The 19,390-nt window shown below is 36.7% G+C and overlaps 1 protein-coding gene across 2 annotated transcripts in view; it reads right to left on the reverse strand.

The window, feature by feature from the left end:
• Positions 1 to 469: 469 nt before the first annotated feature.
• ACMSD (aminocarboxymuconate semialdehyde decarboxylase) overlaps positions 470 to 19,390 on the reverse strand; it is a 66,752-nt gene continuing 47,831 nt past the window's right edge. For both annotated transcript variants that reach the window (XM_035006652.1, XM_035006653.1), the window contains 2 exons: positions 4,794 to 4,892; positions 470 to 727 (listed from right to left, as the gene is read on the reverse strand). In XM_035006652.1, the coding sequence (XP_034862543.1) occupies positions 665 to 727; positions 4,794 to 4,892 (162 nt within the window). In that variant the 3' untranslated portion in view covers positions 470 to 664. The remainder of the gene's footprint in view (positions 728 to 4,793; positions 4,893 to 19,390) is intronic.

The raw sequence follows: 19,390 nt of genomic DNA on the forward strand, positions 1-19,390 counted from the left end.
AGGGAGTCTGATGCAGGACTCGATCCTGGGACTCCAGGATCATGACCTGAGCCGAAGGCAGTTGCTTAACCAACTGAGCCACCCAGGCACCCCCCAGATGAGTTTTTCTTACTGAAACTTCTGTGCTTCCGATTGTATTGCTTAGTAATTATTCCATGAACATGTGTCTTGCCTCTTTAATTGGGCTATAAGCCCTCTAGAGATGATGCAATATATGTATCACTTATTTTTTTGGATTGTAAAGCATTCCCGGCCCAGTTGTGGACTAATGGAGGGTGTTAAAAGTGGATAAAAATGGGTTATTTGGGCCCTCTTCACATATACTTGCTCAAAGTGGAGAACCTACCTCAGCCCTCCAGGATGAGTCTGGTGGTTGGTCTTTCTACATATAAATCATTAATGACATTTTGCTTTTTATTTCTGACATTAATTTAAAAAGTGTTGGGAAAATCATTTTTGATTTGTGCATAAAATAATGTGCTGTTTTTCAGAATGAAAACATATTCTGTGAGTCATTTTTGTTATGAATAATTTAGAACATTTGTGGATATTCTATTTCTGGGTAAAATAGTTCCAAATAAGATTTTAGTAATGCATGTGTGATACATATTTAAAAACAAAAATAAAATAACTTCTTGAATGTTTGCCTTTTTAGGAAATCCAGTCATTCAAATTGTTTTCTTTCGAGACCCAAAAATGCTAGGGCATTGCCAGCTTTGAGTTTATCCTGCAAAAGAAAAGAAAGGTTCTATTTAAAGTATTATTTAATGGTTATTTCAAAATACTTTACTGAGTGTCTTTATCAGGTTTGTTTGGTTTTTTTAAAAGATTTTATTTGTTTGACAGAGAGAGACACAGCGAGAGAGGGAACACAAGCAGGGGGAGTAGGAGAGGGAGAACAGACTTCCCACTGAGCAGGGAGCCCGATGCAGGGCCCGATCCCAGGACCCTGGGATCATGACCTGAGCCGAAGACAGACACTTAGCGACTGAGCCACCCAGGCGCCCCTTTATCAGATTTTTAAAAGATGAATTTCCCAATGTGAGAGAAAAAGTTTAGCAGGTTAAACAATGAATCTCTTGACCCCTGTCTGCCCCACTATTTAAAATCTAAGTTTGAAAGTTGGTCATGGGAAGAAAGGAGAATTATAAGGGGGAAAGCCCTCTTAGGAAAAAATGCCTTATTTCGAAACCTATATAGGACCCTCTAATGGGTTTCAAGGACTATTTAGAGACAAATACAGTTGACCCTTGAACAACATGAGTTTGAACTGTGGAAGTCCACATACGTGAGGATTTTTTTCAATAAATATATTGGAAAATTCTTTGGAGATTTGTGACAATTTGAAAAAACTCACAAACTGTGTAGCCTAGAAGTAAAAAATTGTAAAAAGAGATATTGTAAGAATACAGTATATAATACAAGTAAGATACAAAATATGTGTTAATCAACTATGTTATCGGTAAGGCTTTTGGTCAACAGCAGGCTATTAGTAGTTAAGTTTTTGGGGAGCCAAAGGTTATATGTGGATTTTGATGTAGGGGTCAACGCCCCTAACTCTTGTGTTGTTCAAAGGTCAACTTCATAGAGAAAAGGTACAGGTTAGGTCTGTGGGACAGGTGAGCTGGAAATAGTGCCCAGAAGTCATCTAGACATCCTCCAGTTTTTAGACATATGTGTTGTCCCTTCACATGGCCATGAATAAAAGGTAAGCTCTTTTGGCACAAGAGAAGTGATAGATGAAGCACCTCAGAATATGGTACAAATATGTAAATTTATAGATTTCAGATGAAAAAAAGGACTGCCAAATTTTTCCTCACTTTCTTCCCAGTTATAGACTAGGTCAACCCCACAGCAAGAACTCCTGTGAGCTGGGGCGCCTGGGTGGCTCAGTTGGTTAAGCATGTGCCTTCAGCTCAGGTCATGATCCTGGAGCCCTGCATCAGGCTCCCTGCGCAGTGGGGAGTCTGCAGCTCCCTCTGCCCCTCCCCTGCTCATGTGTGCACGCTCCCTTCCTCCCTTTCTCTCTCTCTCTCTCAAATAAATGAATAAAATCTTTAAAAAAATCCTGTGAGTTAAGGGGGTAACTTACTTGATATATGTCCAGCTTGCAAAGGGCACCATGTAGCTGAGAGTAGAAGGAAACATGTATGGGGTTGTGTAACGTCTCTGGATATTAATGTGTCTCTATATATTTTGATCACTTCAGTGTTCTTACACAGCCTTGGACAGTGGGGGATTTGAGGCAGGGACTTCTTACTCAGGGTTCTTCCCTGATACACACTTGGGCCATCCCCATCTTAAAGGAGGATTTAGAAGTGACTATTGTTGCTCTGAGAAAACTGTTTGCTTTACTTTTAAAAATATGTTGGTACCAACTATCGTTTGAAGAAGATACATTTTGGCATGTCAGATTTGGGGTTGGGTCCATGTGCTATAATCTAACAGTTAATATTGCCTTTGGCAAATCACCCAGCACCCAAATCTTGTTTTCCTCCTCTGCATCTACATGGTGGAATGCATCCGCCTGTCTACCTCCCAGTGTTGTTGTGGTCATCAAATGGGTTTATTGTGTCTAAAAATTTTTTAGTGAAATTTACCTTTATGTGGCTCAAAATTCAAAGGGTAGAAAATGGATGCTTCCTTTCACTACTGCCACCCAACCAGTACTTTTTCTTTCCAGAGTTATCAGTTTCTTGTCTGTTTTCCCAGAATATTTTATGCATATATAAGCAAATACTTATATTTAGGTATATGGACATTTTTTACAAATGGATAGTGTATTATACACAAATGGAAGTACAATGTATGCGTTGTTTTGTACCTTGCTTTTTAAACTTAAGATACTTTGGAAATTGATTTTTAATTTTTTTATGGCTACATACATTCCATTGTATGGATATATTATTTATTTAACTATTTCTCTCTGAAAACTAGATTGTTTTCGATCTTTTATTATAAACAATTTTACAGTAACCTTGTACAGAATGTCATGAATTTGTGAGTATAACATTTTCATGTAAGATTTTTTTTAAAACTTTGACCTTAAAAGTTATAAGCAGATACAATAAATAACTAGAGGCAAAAATAATAATAGTAATTATTATTATTATTCTGTCAAAGGTTTAATCAGGATACTTAGGGTAATTTGGTTTAAGTTTAATTTTGGCTAAGGGAACTTGGATTCTAGTTTAGAAGAAAGCCAGGAATTATGCAAAAGATTATGAATGAGACTTTTTTTTTAAAGGTTATTTATTTGAGAGAGAGAATCAGAAAGCACGAGTGGGAGGAGGAGCAGAGGGAGAGGGAGAAGCAGACTCCCTGATGAATAGGGAGCCCGATGACGGGAGCTCAATCTCAGGACCCCTGGATCATAACCTGAGCAGAAGGCAGACGCTTAACTGGCTGAGCCACCCAGGCACCCCATGACTGAGAATTTGTAAGATTTGTTAAGAGTTTATATGTTCCTATGTCTTCATTTTTGGCCAAGCTTGACTCCGGTTATGATTGGCAATGAATCCCTTAGGAAGAACTTGTTTTGTTGTGGGGTAGGAGTGGGATGGGAGGGGGATGACAAAGGAGAGGGGATCTGAGGACAGATTCTCATTTTAAACTCATCTTGGTTCATAAGCCGAAGGGGCAGAATAGGCAGTGGCAACATTATAGTACATTTTAGTATCATTTATCCACCCTAAAAATCAAATGCCAAAAGAAAAAAATCCAGTTACTTGAGAGTTCTGGTTCTTTGAGTCCTTGTTAATCAAGACTTTAGTCTCAATATCCGAATAACCAGGATCATTATAATTTTTGAGATTGGTAGATTTGTTACAGAAATGTTAAAAGGAAAAACAGACATTTTTCTTGTTCATCGAACATACAAGCATAAATATATGATTATGATATGCTTCTTTATGGTTTTTGTTCTTGGCTTTATGAATTTAGTTGTACTAGGTTGACTTTCAGCTTTTTAAAAAAAAAAATTAAAAAATTTAATTCCAGCGTAGTTAACATAAAGTTAGTTTCAGGTGTACAATGTAGTGATTCACTAGTTCCACTGAGTGCTCTCAAGGTAAATGTACTATTAATCCCCATCACCTGTTTCACCCCTCCCCCCACCTACCTCCCTTCTGGGAACCATCTGTTTCTTCTCTATAGTTAAGAGTCTGTTTTGTGGTTTGTCTCCTTTTTTCCCTTTTTTTTTTTTTAAAGATTTATTTATTTATTTGAGAGAGCGAGAATGAGAGAGAGTACATGAGAGGGGGTAGGGTCAGAAGGAGAAGCAGGCTCCTCGCTGAGCAGGGAGCCCTATGCGGGACTCGATCCGGGGACTCCAAGATCATGACCTGAGCGGAAGGCAGTTGCTTAACCAACTGAGCCACCCAGGCGCCCCTTCCCTTTGTTTTGTTTCTTAAATTTCACATGGTGAAATGGTATTTGTCTTTCTCTGACCGACTTATTTCACTTAGCATTATACGCTCTAGCTCCAACTGCATCGTTGCAAATGGCAAGATTTCATTCTTTTTTATGGCTGAGTAATATTGCAATGTATATATGTACCACATCTTCCTTTGCCCTTTAGTAGTTCCTGCCGCGGGGAGGGTGGCGCGCCGTGATCGTATAGCGGTTAGTACTCTGCGTTGTGCCCTTTAGTAGTTCCACTATTTCTAGTAACAATTCTAGGAATATTAAGCATAATGTTTCCCTTGTTCTTTGTTGTCGCGTATCAAAGTTCTCTGAAACCAAAGAATTAGAGCGGGAAAACTCAGGAAGACCATGAAGTAAACAGCATATACCTTTGTTTCTGCATCAAATTCTTCTATGGACTCTATCAGTTTCCCAGGTTCCAGCTCCCCTAGTGGAAAGGGGTAATCAGTTCCCAAAATGACTTTATCCTGAAAAAAATTTTTTTAACTGTAACTTTACAGAGCATCAAAGAATCTTCTGTAAATGTAATTATATTTACTTATTACAAACACTCCTATGATAAAATAACAAATTCCTTCCAGTTAATAGAAACAAACTGATGTAAAATGTTTAATGGATTCAAAACAGATTCTGACATTTTCTCCAGCAGGTGTCGCTATTGGGTTTCTTAAAGTTTAAATCAACCCCGCCATCCTCCCTTTTTTGAATAACTGAAATATATATATATAAGAAGCAAGAATTTATTTAATAAAACATGTTGATATCTTCAGGTGAAATTAAGGATTCTATATTTCTTAGAATGACACATTGCAATTCATCCCATAATTTTATATTATTTTATTTATTTATTTGAAAGAGAAAGAGAGAGAGAGAGAGAATGAGCAGTGGGGAGGGGCAGAGAGAGAGGGAGAGGCAGACTCCCTGCTGAGCGGGGAGCCCAATGCAGGGCTTGTTCCCAGGACCTGGGGATCATGATCTGGGCCGAAGGCAGACACTTAACTGACTGAGCCACCTAGGTGCCCCTCCCATAATTTTTTTTTTAAAAGATTTTATTTTTAAGTAATCTCTACACTCAATGTAGGGCTCAAACTAATGAATGTGAGATCAAGAGTTGCACACTCCACGGACTGAGCCAGCCAGGCGCTCCTGATCCCATAATTTTTGAAAACACACTGGAGTTGAAAAGGAAAAAAATAACAAACAACTGGATGAAAAGTAAGGACAAACAAACTAAAACCAATCTCCAAAAAATTCTTATCTCTATAAACTGAATAGTTCTTTTTTTTTTTTTTGAATGATGTTGCTTCGAATCTCCATTTGACACTTTGTACAACAAAGCACACAGGCTTGTCCATCTACAAATATATAAAGCAGTATGTCAAGCAATGTGTTAGAATCTAGATTACCCTGGCCAACCAAACAGAAATGGGCCCTGTCCTCAGAGAACTTATAATCTAGTAAGAAAGAGAGACATTAAATCAATAATGGCAGTCTATCAAAATAAAATAAGAAAAACCACATTTTCAACCAGAAATTTTACTTCTAGAAATGCGTTCCACTAATACACATGTAATGGAAATATATACAAGGAAATTAATTGCAACATTATTTGTAGTGGCAAAAGACTAGCAAACTAAATTATAGCATATCTAAAAAATAGAGAGGATTGAGGAATACTTAACACATGTTGAAATGGAATAATCACTAAGTTATATTGTAGAGAGGAATGATGTTGAAGTTATATTGTAAGGAGAAAAAGTCTAGGACAAAGTATCTGCTATGCTCATATTTCTGTTTTTAATAAAGGACCTATAGACACACAAATATACATTTGTATGTATACACTCTATTTCAGGAATGGTACTCAAGAAACAAATAACATTAGTTGCCTCTGGAAAAGAAGATTAGGATTTGGGGATGGAGGAGATCCCTGCCTCCCTTTTTGAAATGTAATTCACAGGGGCACCTGGGTGGCTCTGTTGGTCGGGCATCTATCTGCCTTCGGCTCAGGTTGTGATTCCAGGGTCCTGGGATCAAGTACCCAATCAGGCTCCCTGCTCAGCGGATGGAGTCAGCTTCTCCCTCTCTCTCTCTCTGCCCCTCCCCCTGCTCATGCTCTATCTCTCTCTCTCAAATAAATAAATAAAATCTTAAAAAAAAGAAATGTAATTCACATAACTTAAAATTTAGCCTTTAGAAGTGTATAATTTAGTGAGTTTTAGTGTATTTATGAATTTGTGTAATCATTCCCACCATTTTATTCCGGAACATTTTTATCACTCCAAAGTTAATCCCATACCCATTAGCAGTCACTCTCCATTCCCTCCTTCCTCCCTTCCTAATGTAAACTAATTTATCCTGTCTATGGAATTGCCTATTCTGGACATTTCTTGTAAATGGAATTGTCATATGTCGTATCTTTTGTTTAGTGTACTGTTTTCAAGGTTCATCCATGTTGTAGTCTAAACCAGTACTTCTTTCCTTTTTAGGTGGGATAATATTCCATTGTATAGATGTACCACATTTTGTTTATCCGCTTATCACATGATGGGCACTTGGGTTGTTTCTACTCTTTGGCTATTATGATAATGTTACTCAGAACATTTTTTTAAATTAACATATAGTGTATTATTAGTTTCAGAGGTAGAGTTCAGTGATTTATCAGTTGTATATAACATCCAGTGCTCATTACATCACGTGCCCTCCTTAATGTCCACCATCCAGTTACCCCATCCCCCCACCCACATCCCCTCCAGCAACCCTCAGTTTGTTTTCTATAGTTAAGAGGCTCTTATGGTTTGTCTCCCTCTCTGATTTTGGCTTATTTTATTTTTCCCTCCCTTCCCCTATGATCCTCTGTTTTGTTTCTTAAATTCTGCATATGAGTGAAATCATGATAATTGTTTTTCTTTGGTTGACTTATTTCACTTAGCATAATACCCTCTAGTGGTCTGAACATTTTTGTATAAGTTTTTACCTGAGCATGTTTTCACTTCTCTTGGATATACACTTAAGAGTGGAATTGCTGGGTCATATGGTAAGTCCACGTTTAACATTTTGAGGTGCTAGTTTTCACAGTGGTTGCATCATTCCCACCAGAAATGCATGAGGGTTCCAATTTCTCCAAATCCTCATCAATACTTGTTATTGTCCATCTTTTTGATTAAAGCCATCATAGTAGGAATAAAGTAGTATCTCTCTGTGGTTTTGATTTGCACTTCTCTAATGACTAATTATGCTGAACGTCTTTTCATGTGTTCGTTGCCATTTTTATGTCTTTGTAGAAATATCTATTCTGATCCTTTGTGTCGATTCAAGCCCCTATATTTTCTTTTTATAGCTGAGTTGTAAGAATTTTTCAATATTTCTGAATATTAGAGATTTATCAGATATATATTTATAAATATTTTCTTCATTCTGTGGGTTGTCTTTTCATTTTACTAGACATATTTGAAGTACAAAAGTTTTTAATTTTGATGAAGTATAATTTATCTAATTTTTCCCTTTGGTTGCTTATAGTTTTGGTGTCACATTTAAGAAATTATTGCCTAGAGGCACCTGGGTGGCTCAGCTGGTTGAGCATCTGTCTGCCTTTGGCTCAGGTCATGATCCCAGGGAGCCTGCTTCTCCCTCTCCTCCCCACTCATGCTCTCTCTCGCTATCTGTCTCTCTGTCTCTCTCTCAAATGAATAAATAAAATCTTAAAAAAAAAGAAATTATTGCCTAGTCCAAAGTCACAAAGATTTACAACTATATTTTCTTATAAGGTTTGTAGTTTTAGCTTTTCCATTTAGGTATTTGATCTGTTGGAGTTTATTTTTATGTAGGGTGTAAGGTGTAAGTAAGGGGTACAACTTAATTTTTTTGCATGTGGATATCCAGTTGTTTCAGTGTTATATGTTCAAAAGACTATTCTTTCCTCATTTAATTGTATTGGCACCTCTGTTCAAAATGTCTCTCCTTATGCTAGTACTACACAGTTTTGACTACTGTAGCTGTGTAGAGTGTTTTGGAAATTGGATATTGGAAGTGTGAGCCCTCCAACTTTGTCCCTCTTTTTCACATTGTTTTGGTTATTCTGGATCCATTGCTTTTATATATGAATTTTAGGATTGGCTTGTCAATTCCTGCAAAAAAAAAAAAAGGCCCCTGGATTTTTGGTAGGGATTGCATTGAATCTGTAGGTCAATGTGGGGGCTATTGCCATTTAACATTATTGAGTTTTCCAATCAATGAACATGGGATGTCTTTTTTTTTTTTTAAGTTTTTATTTAAATTCCAGTTAGTTATCTTATAGTATAATATTAGTTTCAGGTGTACAGTATAGTGATTCAGCACTTCTATGCATCACCTGATGCTCATCACAAGTGCACTCCTTAATGAACATGGGATGTCTTTTCATTTATTTAGGTCTCCTTTAGTTTTCTTCAGCAATGTTTTATAGTTTAGTGCCCAAGTCTGGCACTTCTTCAGTTGGATTTATTCCTAAGTATTTCATTCTTTTTGATACTATTGTAAATGGAATTGTTTCCTTAATTTCATTTATGAATTATTCATTACTAGTGTATTGAAATACAGTTTTTTTAAACATTTATTTATTTGAGAGAAAGCGGGGGAGGGGCAGAGGTAAAGGGAGAGAGAAACTCAAGTAGACTCTGCTGAGTGCAGAGCCCAATGCAGGGCTTGATCCCACGACTCCGAGATCAGACCTGAGCCAAAACCAAGAGTTGGAAGCTTTAACTGTGCCACTCACACGCCCCTGAAATACAGTTAATTTTTATATATTTATCTGTTACCTACAACCTTGCTGAATCTGTTTAATTATTAGTTTATTTGTGGGTTCTTTGGGACTTTCTATATATAAGTTTGTGTCATCTGAAATAATTTTGCTTCTTCCTTTCCAATCTGGATGGCTTTTATTTTTCTTCCCTAATTGCCCTAGCTAGAATCTCCAGTGCAATATTGAATAGAAGTGGTGAGAGCAAAACCTTACAGTTCACCATTAAGTGTGTTAAGGTTAGTCACCCCAGAAAGTTCTCGCATGGCCCTTCATTTAAGATTGTTTCTGATTTTTGGCTATTTTGAATAAAGCTGCAATGAGCGTTCTTATAAAGTCTTTTTGTGGATATATGTGTTCATTTCTCTTGGATCAATACCTAGGAGTAAAAGATCATAGGAGTATGTAGGAGTGTGTTCTGTTAGCAATATACTGAAGTTTTGTTGTGTCGTATCTTTTGCCAGGCAGTTTTCAGTCTTTTTCTTTTTAGCACTCTAGTGATGTGTGGTAGTTTCTCATACTGCATTTCCCCGGTGAACTAATGATGTAGAGTGTCTTTATTTATTTACTTATTTTAACCATTTTGAAGAGCATATTTCCTTTTAGTTTGTTCTTTTCTTTCAAGTCTTACTGAGATCAATTAACATGAAACATTGTATTAGTTTAAGGTGTACAACATAATAATTTGACATATGTATGTATTGCAAAATGATTACCACTGTAAGTTTACTTAACGTATATCACCTCACATAGTTACAAATATTTTTTCCTATGATGAGAACTTCTAAGATCTACTCTCTTAGCAGCTTTCTTTCTTTTTTTTTTTTAATTTTATTTATTCATTTGACAGAGCGAGAGAGCACAAGCAAGGGGAGCAGCAGAAAGAGGGAGAGGGAGAAGCAGGCTTCCCACTGAGCAGGGAGCCCGACCCGGGGCTCGATCCCAGAACCCTGGGATCATGACCTGAGCCGAAGGCAGACAGTTAACCAACTGAGCCACCCAGGTGCCCCACTCTCTTAGCAGCTTTTTAAATACACAGTACAGTATTGTTAGCTATAGTTATCATGCTGTACATTACATCCCCAGAACTTATCTTACAACTGGATGTTTGGATCTTTTGACCACTTTCACCCGTTTCCCTTGGTATCTTTAAACATGTTTATTGGCTAGTTGTACATCTTTTGCAGAATGGCTATTGAAGTCTTTTGTCCATTTTAAATTGGATCATTTGTTTTTTTATTATTGAGTTGTAGTAGTTCTTTATTTTGGATGTAAGTCCATTGTCATACATATATTTTATGAATATTTCCACCATTCCGTGGCTTGCCTTTTCACTTAATTTTTCTTATGATGAGATAAAGTATTTAATTTGATGAAGTTTAACTTGTCTTTTTAAAAAATGTTTACTGTTTTCTATGTCCTGCCCAACAAATTTTTGTTGGCTACCATGTTAAAGAGATATTCTTCTACATTTTTTTCTCGGAGCCTTATAGTTTCAGCTTTATGCTTAGGTGTATGATCCTTCTCAAATTAAGTTTTGTTTATGGTGTGAGGTAAAGTCAAATTTCATTCCCCCCCCCATATGAATATCTACTCGTGCCAGTCCCATTTGTGAGATAGCTTTCCTTTCCCCATTTAGTTGTTTTTGTACATTTGTCAGAAATGAATTGATCATATAAAAGTGAGACTATTTCTGCACTCTTATAGTCTATTACATCAATCTATTTGCCTGACCTTATGTCAACACCACATTGTGTTGACTGCTATAGCTTTATAGTAGCTCTTAAGTCAGTTAGTGCAAGTCTCCAATTTTACTTTTCTTTTTCTAAATTATTTTGGCTTTCTGGTCCTTTGTATATCCCTATATATATTGGACCCAGCTTGGATTACATTGAATGTATAGATTAATTTTGAGAGAATTGGCATCTTAATATTGAGTTCTTGGATTCTTAAACACTGTATATCTTTCCATTTATTTAGGTTTTATTTATTTATTTATTTATTTATTTATTTATTTATTTATTTATTTATAAGATTTTGTTTATTTGAGAGAGAGAGAATGAGAGAGAGAGAGCACATGAGAGGGGGGAGGGTCAGAGGGAGAAGCAGACTCCCTGCTGAGCAGGGATCCCAATGCGGGACTCAATCCAGGACTCCAGGATCATGACCTGAGCCGAAGGCAGTCGCTTAACCAACTGAGCCACCCAGGCGCCCTATTTAGGTTTTAAAAAATTGCTCTCAGTCATATTTTATAGCATTCAATGTAAAGGTCTAGCATATCATTTGTTAAGTTTATTTCTGTAGATTTTGTGATTTTTAACACTATTGCAAATTGAATTGTTTTGAAGTTTTATTTTGCAGTTGTTTGCTTTTAGTATACAGAAAAACAATTGATTTTTTAAAAATTGCCCTAATGGGGGTACCTGTGTGGTTCAGTCGGTGAAGCATCCAACTCTTGATCTCAGTTCAGGTCTTGATCTCAGGGTTGTGAGTTCAAACCCCACATTGGGCTTCACACTGGGCATGGAGCCTACTTAAAAAAAAAAATTGCCCACACGTCCTCAATCTTGCTAAATTCACTTATTAGTTCTAGTAGTTACTTTGTAGGGTCTTTAAAAATTTCCACATAGACAATCATGTCATTTGCTAACAAAGACAATTTACTTCTTTCACCAGTCTGTATGCCTTTTATTTCTTTTTTCATCTTCTTGTACTGACTAGGATCTCTAGTACAATGTTGATTAGAAGGGGTGAGTGTGGACATCTTTTCCTCTTTCCCTATCTTAGGGAGAAAGTGTTTATTTTACCATTATGTATGGTGATAGTTCTAAGTTTTTTGATGATGCTCTTTATCAAATTGAGGACATTCGTTCCTATTCCTAATGTTGTGAGTTTTTTTTTTAAATCAAGAATGGGTAATTAATTTGTCATATTTTTTCTTCATCTATGAAATAATCATACTGTTTATTCCATGAATATGGTGAATTACATCGATTTTACATATTTTAGAGAGGGGGAAGGGTGGAGGAAGAGGGGGAGCGAGAATCTTAAGTAGGCTCTGTGCCCAGTGCGGAGCATGAGGCACGGGGCTTGATCACATGACCCTGAGATCACGAACTGAGCTGAAATCAAGAGTTGGACACTTAACCAACTGAGCCAGTCAGGCCCCCCTGATTTACTAATAATTGTTAAGGATTATGCATCTTATTATGGAGGGATAGTGATCTGTAATTTTATTTTCTTATGTAGTCTTTTTAGGTTTTGGTATTAGGGTCATTCTGGCCCTATAAAATGAGTTGGAAATTGTTTCCTTCTCTATTTTTCTGGAAGTGTTTGTATAGGATTGGTACTATTTCTTCCTTAAATGTTTGATAGAATTTACAAGGAAAACTAATTGGGCCTATAGTTTCCTTAGTAGAAAGGTTTTTGAAAACAAAATTCAGTTTCCTTTAATACATATTACAATTTTGGTAAATTATATATTTCAAAAAAATTTGTCCATTTAATTTGTAAAATTCAGTGGCCTAAGATTGTTCATAATATTCTTTTAATATCCTTTTAATGTCTGTATGATCTGTGGTTTTATCCCACTTTTAGTCCTGATGTTAGTAATTTGTGCTCTCTCTCTCTCTCTTTTTTTTTTTTTCTTGATCGGTCTTTATAGGAGTTTATTTTACTAATCTCTTAAGAAAAAACCCAATTTTGGGGGTGACTGGCTGGCTCAGTCTGTTAAGCATCTGCCTTCAGCTCACATCATGATCTCAGGGTCATGTTGGGCTCCCTGCTCAGTGGGGAATCTGCTTCTCACTCTCCCTCTGTTCCTCCCTTTGCTTGTGCTTTCTCTCTCTCTCTCTCTCAAATAAATAAATAAAATCTTAAAAAAAAAAAAAAAAACCCAAACAAACACAATTTTTTTTAAAAGTAAGCTCTACATCCAATGTGGGGCTGAACTTATGACCCCAAGATCAAGAGTTGCATGCTTTATCAACAGAACCAGCCAGGCACCACCAAACACCCAAACTTTGATTTATCAATTTTCTTTATTGTTTATGTTGGTTCTGTTCTTTGATTTTGGCTCTTTGTCATTTCTATCTGCTTTTTTTTTTTTTTTTTTAGAGATTTTATTTATTTATTTGAGAAAGAGAGACACAGTGAGAGAGGGAACATAAGCGCAGGGGTGGGAGAGTTCGGAGAAGCAGGCTTCCCACCGAGCAGGAAGCCCAATGCGGGACTCAATCCCAGGACCCTGAGATCATGACCTGAGCCAAAGTCAGACGCTCAATGACTGAGCCACCCAGGCGCCCTCTGCTTTTTTTTTTTTTTTTTTTAAGATTTTATTTTTATTTCTTTGACAGAGAGAGTGCAAAATGAATTTCCTCCTATTTTCTTGTATATACACTTGTCATTTGTCTGTTTTCCACTCGAAAATATGAAGTGTTCCCATATATCAGCCCCAGTCATGTTGTTAGAGCTTAAAAATATTTCATGAATGAGAGAATGACTTTTTTTTTTTTTTTTTTTTAGTTGTCAGGATTTTTTAAACTATTATATGGAGAATTCTTGGGGACTGGAGGACGGGGAGCAGCATCAGTGAAGGTTATATAAGAGAGATGGGACAGGGGCGAGGCGGAGGCCTATCAGATAAAGCTTCCCTCCCAGCCTCTACTGCCTAATTAGAACAACTCTGCTTTTCTCTATTTTACTTGTTTACACAAGACTTTGTTGACCATAGTTTCCATGGATTAAAAGCAAAGTTCCAAAACTAGAGTATTTCTAAGGTTCCTTGTGACCATAAATTATAAATTCATACTGATGCTATCCCAGTTTTTCCACGCTACTTGTATATTAATATCACCTGGGGAGCTTTAAAAAACTACCCCAGAATCTACCCCAAATCAATTAAATCATCATATCTGGGTGTGGGGCCTAAAAATACTAGTAACATTAGCATTTCTTTAAAGCTCCCCAGATGCTGGGATGCCTGGGTGGCTCAGTCACTTAAGCATCTGCCTTCAGCTCAGGTCATGATCCCCGGGTCCTGGGATCGAGTCCTGCATCGGGCTCCTTGCTCAGCAGGGAGCCTGCTTTTCCCTCTGCCGGCTCTGCCTGCCACTTCCCCCCCATTTGTGCTGTCTCTCTCTGACAGATAAATAAAATCTTTAAAAAAAAATATATAAAGCTCCCAGATGATTCTAATGCACAAGCAAGGTTGAGAACCACTGAACTAACTCATATTCTTGGCCTCAATTAACCTACATTGTATTCATCTGAGTTAATAAGTCATAGATATTGGGCCAACAGTGTGGGGACATTTAGAAAATACTTAAACTTGAGCAATTAATTAGATTTATACTGTAACCGAGTTCAGGATTTTTTTTTTAAGATTTATTTATTTATTTAATTGACAGGGAGAGAGAGAGAGAGACAGCGTGAGAGGGAACACAAGCAGAGGGGGAGTGGAAGAGGAAGAAGCAGGCTTCCGGCTGAGCAGAGAGCCCGATGCAGGGCTCGATCCCAGAACCCTGGGATCATGACCTGAGCTGAAGGCAGTCACTTAACCAACTGAGCCACCCAGGTGCCCCCCGAGTTTAGGATTTTAATGTGCCTTCCATAATAATGACTGTGTCCAGTTGAGGATGTTAAGTAACAACTCTGATAAGATTTGTATGACCTTTTTGCCACTGTTAACTGGGAATTGTATCTTGGGTATTAATTAGGTAATTTCACAAATTCTAATGACTCGTGCATGATTACTTAATAGAGCATGAACCCAAACCTGTTTTTCCTTTAGGTTGATGGCATTACTTTTCACCCAATTGCCGAAGCTGGAAACCTGGGAATCACGTTGGACTTCTTCTGCTCTGTCACCCCAGCATTTCATGGGTCACTGAGCTCTTTGGATTCTGTCTCTGTATCATTTCTTGCACCCATCACTTCCTCTCTACTTCCTCAGTTCTTCCCTCAACTTAGGCTCTTACCATCCCTTCACTCAGCCAAGTGCGACCTCTGTATCCCTAAAGCACCCTATAGATACTTTTATTCACAGCACTTCTTACATTGCTGTTAGATAACCCCTTATAATAATAATAATATCTAACATTTATTGATTACTTACCATGTGTGAGATGCTGTTATAAGCCATTTGCATTCATTAACTCATTCTCACAGCCTTTCTATGAGATGGGTCCTATCATTATCCCCATTCAACAGACAAGGAAGCAAAGATGATAACTCACTTGCTTAGAGTTGTACAGCTAGTATGTGGTGGAGCCAGACTTGTGTCTCCATTTCCTCAACTCAGCTAAGAAGTGGGACAAAAACTGTCTCTAGCACTAAGCAAACGCTTGGTACAGAGTGGATGTTTATTGAATTAAATTGGACCGCTACTATAGTTTTCTAACTGATTTCAGTCTCATCCATTTTAATCAATATCTAACACTGGAGAGAATGCTGTTTTAAATAAAAATCTGATCATGCCACATCCCTTCTTAAAATCCTTTAATAATTTCCTTTTGTCCAGAAGGTGAAACCCAAATTTCTTAGCATGGAATAAAATGCCTCCAGTAAATGTGAAAAAAAAAGTTGTCCTAAAGCTGAACTAGGGCAGAACTTTGTGGTCTAATATGACTATCTGCTCTTCCTGGGGAATAATGAGCATTCTTTTTCTTTTTAAAGTGCGGTATAATTGATATATAGCATTATGTTAGTTTCAGGTATACGACATAAGGGTTTGATACTTGCATATATTACAAAATGATCACCACAATAAATTTAGTTAACATTTGTCACCAAACATAGTTTAGCATTCTTGATAAAATATTTGGCTAATTTTTTGGATAGACTTATTGAGCAAAGAGTTTCTAAGGCACCCCTTTCATTGACTATTAGTCTTCAAACTAGTCTAAGACTTTTAACCAAGAATCCTTAACTGGATAGTTGTCTTCTTTTTTAAATCCAGTCAACAATAACTGTCTAACCAACTTTTTCCCTATAAAATATCTCTGCCAAGATAGATTCTTTGAGTCGGACTTTTCAGAAGGCCTCTTTTTTTAAAACAAGTTTGAAATAAAACTCTGACATATGCTTATAATCAATCTGAGAGTGGCTTTATATTTTGAAGGAATGAATACTTGAATATATGAAAGAGGGAAGTCGTCTGATTGTTACTAGCCCTGAAATATTAAAATATTTTATTTTATTTTTATTTTTTGGCACAAAATGGTGGTTTATTAAAGCACAGGGACAGGACCCATGGGCAGAAAGAGCTCCTGTCTAAATATATTTTAAATATGCTAAATTTGAGCTCCTGTAAGAATAAATGACACTTTGAATTTCTACCAGGAAAAAAAAAAGAATTTTCCTAGGTTTTATGAATACATTCACATGAAATGATATGAGAGAATGTATAATAAAGTTAGAGGAAGGCCATGATGGACTAACAACTCTATTTCTAGAATCTTATATTCATTACTGTAAAAAACCAAGCAAATACACCTGCTTATAGAAGCCCTAAAGGCCCAAACTTATATCTACTCACATCTGTGCCAACAGCTGATCTTGTTCTGAATGCCTGCTTTGTATTCACTGGAGCTTCATTTGTTCTTATTTCTGCTCCTCTTGCTAAAGCTGTTTACAGTTCCAAAACACAACATAATTTTAAAAAAGTCCCATGCTATATTACATTTGTTAACTACATTAACATGAAATTGAGATTTAGAAATTTATTTTGCTTTCTAGTCAGGAATTCTTCCATTCTCAGTATTATGGCCTTCTTGGATATAAATACATTTTAAGGGGGGAATGTGTCTGTTCCATTTTAATATGAAGAGAGCAAAGGATTTTAAAACAGAAGTGAAAACCACTCCTCTGCATTTTATCTTTCCTGGTTAAGATACTTCCTTGTTCTCCTTGCTAACTTGATTGTGGATGCCTTTTGCCAAACTCCAAACTCATGGTTTGGCAATATTCAATTATTATTTAGTAGCTATTGTTCACAGTTCCTCTCTACAGGAGGTTAATTATCTGCTTGTGATAATCTCTGGTTTGTTAATTTTTCATACCCTATATATATCTGTATATCTTTTATTGATACTTTCTGATAAGTTTCTGACCATTTCTAACTTGTTAGGAATTTCATAAGGGAGAATGAAGTAGGCATAAAAGAACTGGGAGTGAAGTTCTTGTTAATGAGATTTCTTGTTCGGTGGGAGAAGAGATAGTAGTAGAGAAGAGGTGGGGAGATGAGATTCCTTAAAGTATGGTCCTGTATGATGAAGGTTGCATTCTCCATTGCTTAATAACAGTCTCCACTTGATAGAAGCTTAATAAATATTTCTTGAGTTAAAAATACTTTTTGTATTGCTATTTTTACCACCTTTTGTCTCATAACTGCAAATTGATTGTATTTTAAAGGGATTACATAGAGAATCCTGGTTAAGGAGGCATAGGATATGGACGTGGATGATTGCTGCCCTATTTTGAAGCTCTCAGGGAAACCTAAGCTCTTGTGATATCTCAGGTTCCCAAATAGCATACCTGATTCTGGCCTTCCAAAAGCTAGAACTTTCTTCCGTCTTCTTGTCTGTGATGTAGGATTTTATTCCCTTAGGAGCCACCATAATCATGAACCAATTTTTAAGGATATCTGTGCTAATGTAACATTTGACAACATCTACATTTTACTAGGGCTTTTCTAAAGACTCTGTAAACCCAAAGGAATAATTCTAATGGTGGGCCTTTTAGTTACCATGGCTGCTTCTTCTGGGATCCTGAAGTTATACTGTCTACCCAGACACTGGCTTTCTTTGTTAGACAGTGGATAAGCCTGATTGATTTCTCATCATCAGCACTCTCCCCCAACATATGTTTCCCTCCCCAAAGCTGGCAAAACACATTCCCTATGAGGTCAAAGACTTACTGAGATGATAATAATAGTGATTAATATTCCTGCCAGGGAAAAGAAATAAACTGCTCACCTGCTGGGATGTATTAACTTTTTCACATTTTCAGGAAATGCTGTGAACACTGAAAGATGTGGTTTACTAAATAAATTCAAATAGTAGAAAAGAGTTCATTTGTCTTCTAGAAAAGGAACAATTAGCTGTCTTCTCATTAGCCAATTTCATTAGTAGCATATGCAGTAAATACAACATAACTCTATTATAATGTAGCTTACTACAAAAATTGTAATTTACCAAGAATTCAGTTTGTTCCCTGAGACATAATTTCCTAGAGAAGGAGCCTGGTTTAATTAAATCAATGCACAGTAAGATTAGCCTTATACTCACAAAACCATTATACAAACTCAGTTAAACAAACATTAACTCAATACCTACTATTTGTAAAGCACTAGAATAGGTGATATAAATTGCTGACATTTGTATAGTACTTTGACATAGTATTATCCCAATTCCTCACATCAATTCTGCATGGTTGTCATTTCCATTTTACAGTTGAGGAACCTGAGGGTGAGAGGGATAAGTGACTTAATAATAATCTCTAAGGAGATTAGAAACATCCTAGATGCAATGAACAGGGGGCTGGAAGAAGCAGAGGAACAAATTAATGACCTAGAAGACAAGGTAATGGAAAGCAGTGAAGCTGAACAAAAGAGAGAAGGAAGAACTATGCAAAATGAGAATAGACTTAGGGAACTCAGTAAGTCATTCAAATGTAGTAACATTTATCTTATAGGAGTCCCAGAAGAAGAAGAAGAGAGAAAATGGGGCAGAAAATTTATTTGAAGAAATAATAGCTGAAAACTTCTGGGGAAGGAAACACACATCCAGATCCAGGAAGTACAGAGAACTCCCATCAAAATCAACAAAAGCAGGCCAATACCAAGACATATTGTAATTAAATTTGCAAAATATAGTGATAAAGAAAAAAGATCTTAAAAGCAGTGAGACAAAAGAAGTCATTAACTTACAAGGGAAAACCCATAAGGCTAGCTGGATATTTTTCAAAAGAAACTTTGGAAGCCAGAAGGGAGTGGCATGATATATTCAAAGTGCTAAATGGGAAAAATTTGCAGCTAAGGGTACTGTATCTAGCAAGGCTATCATTCAGAATAGAAGGAGAGATAAAGAATTTCCCAGAAAAACAAAAACTAAAGGATTTCATGACCACAAACCAGCCCTGAAAGAAATATTAAAGGGGACTCTGAGTGGAAAGGAGAGATCAAAAGTA

The sequence above is a fragment of the Mirounga leonina genome, unplaced genomic scaffold (assembly GCF_011800145.1).
Source record: "Mirounga leonina isolate KUSES-001 unplaced genomic scaffold, KU_Mleo_1.0 Mir_151, whole genome shotgun sequence".
Lineage (NCBI taxonomy): Eukaryota > Metazoa > Chordata > Mammalia > Carnivora > Phocidae > Mirounga > Mirounga leonina.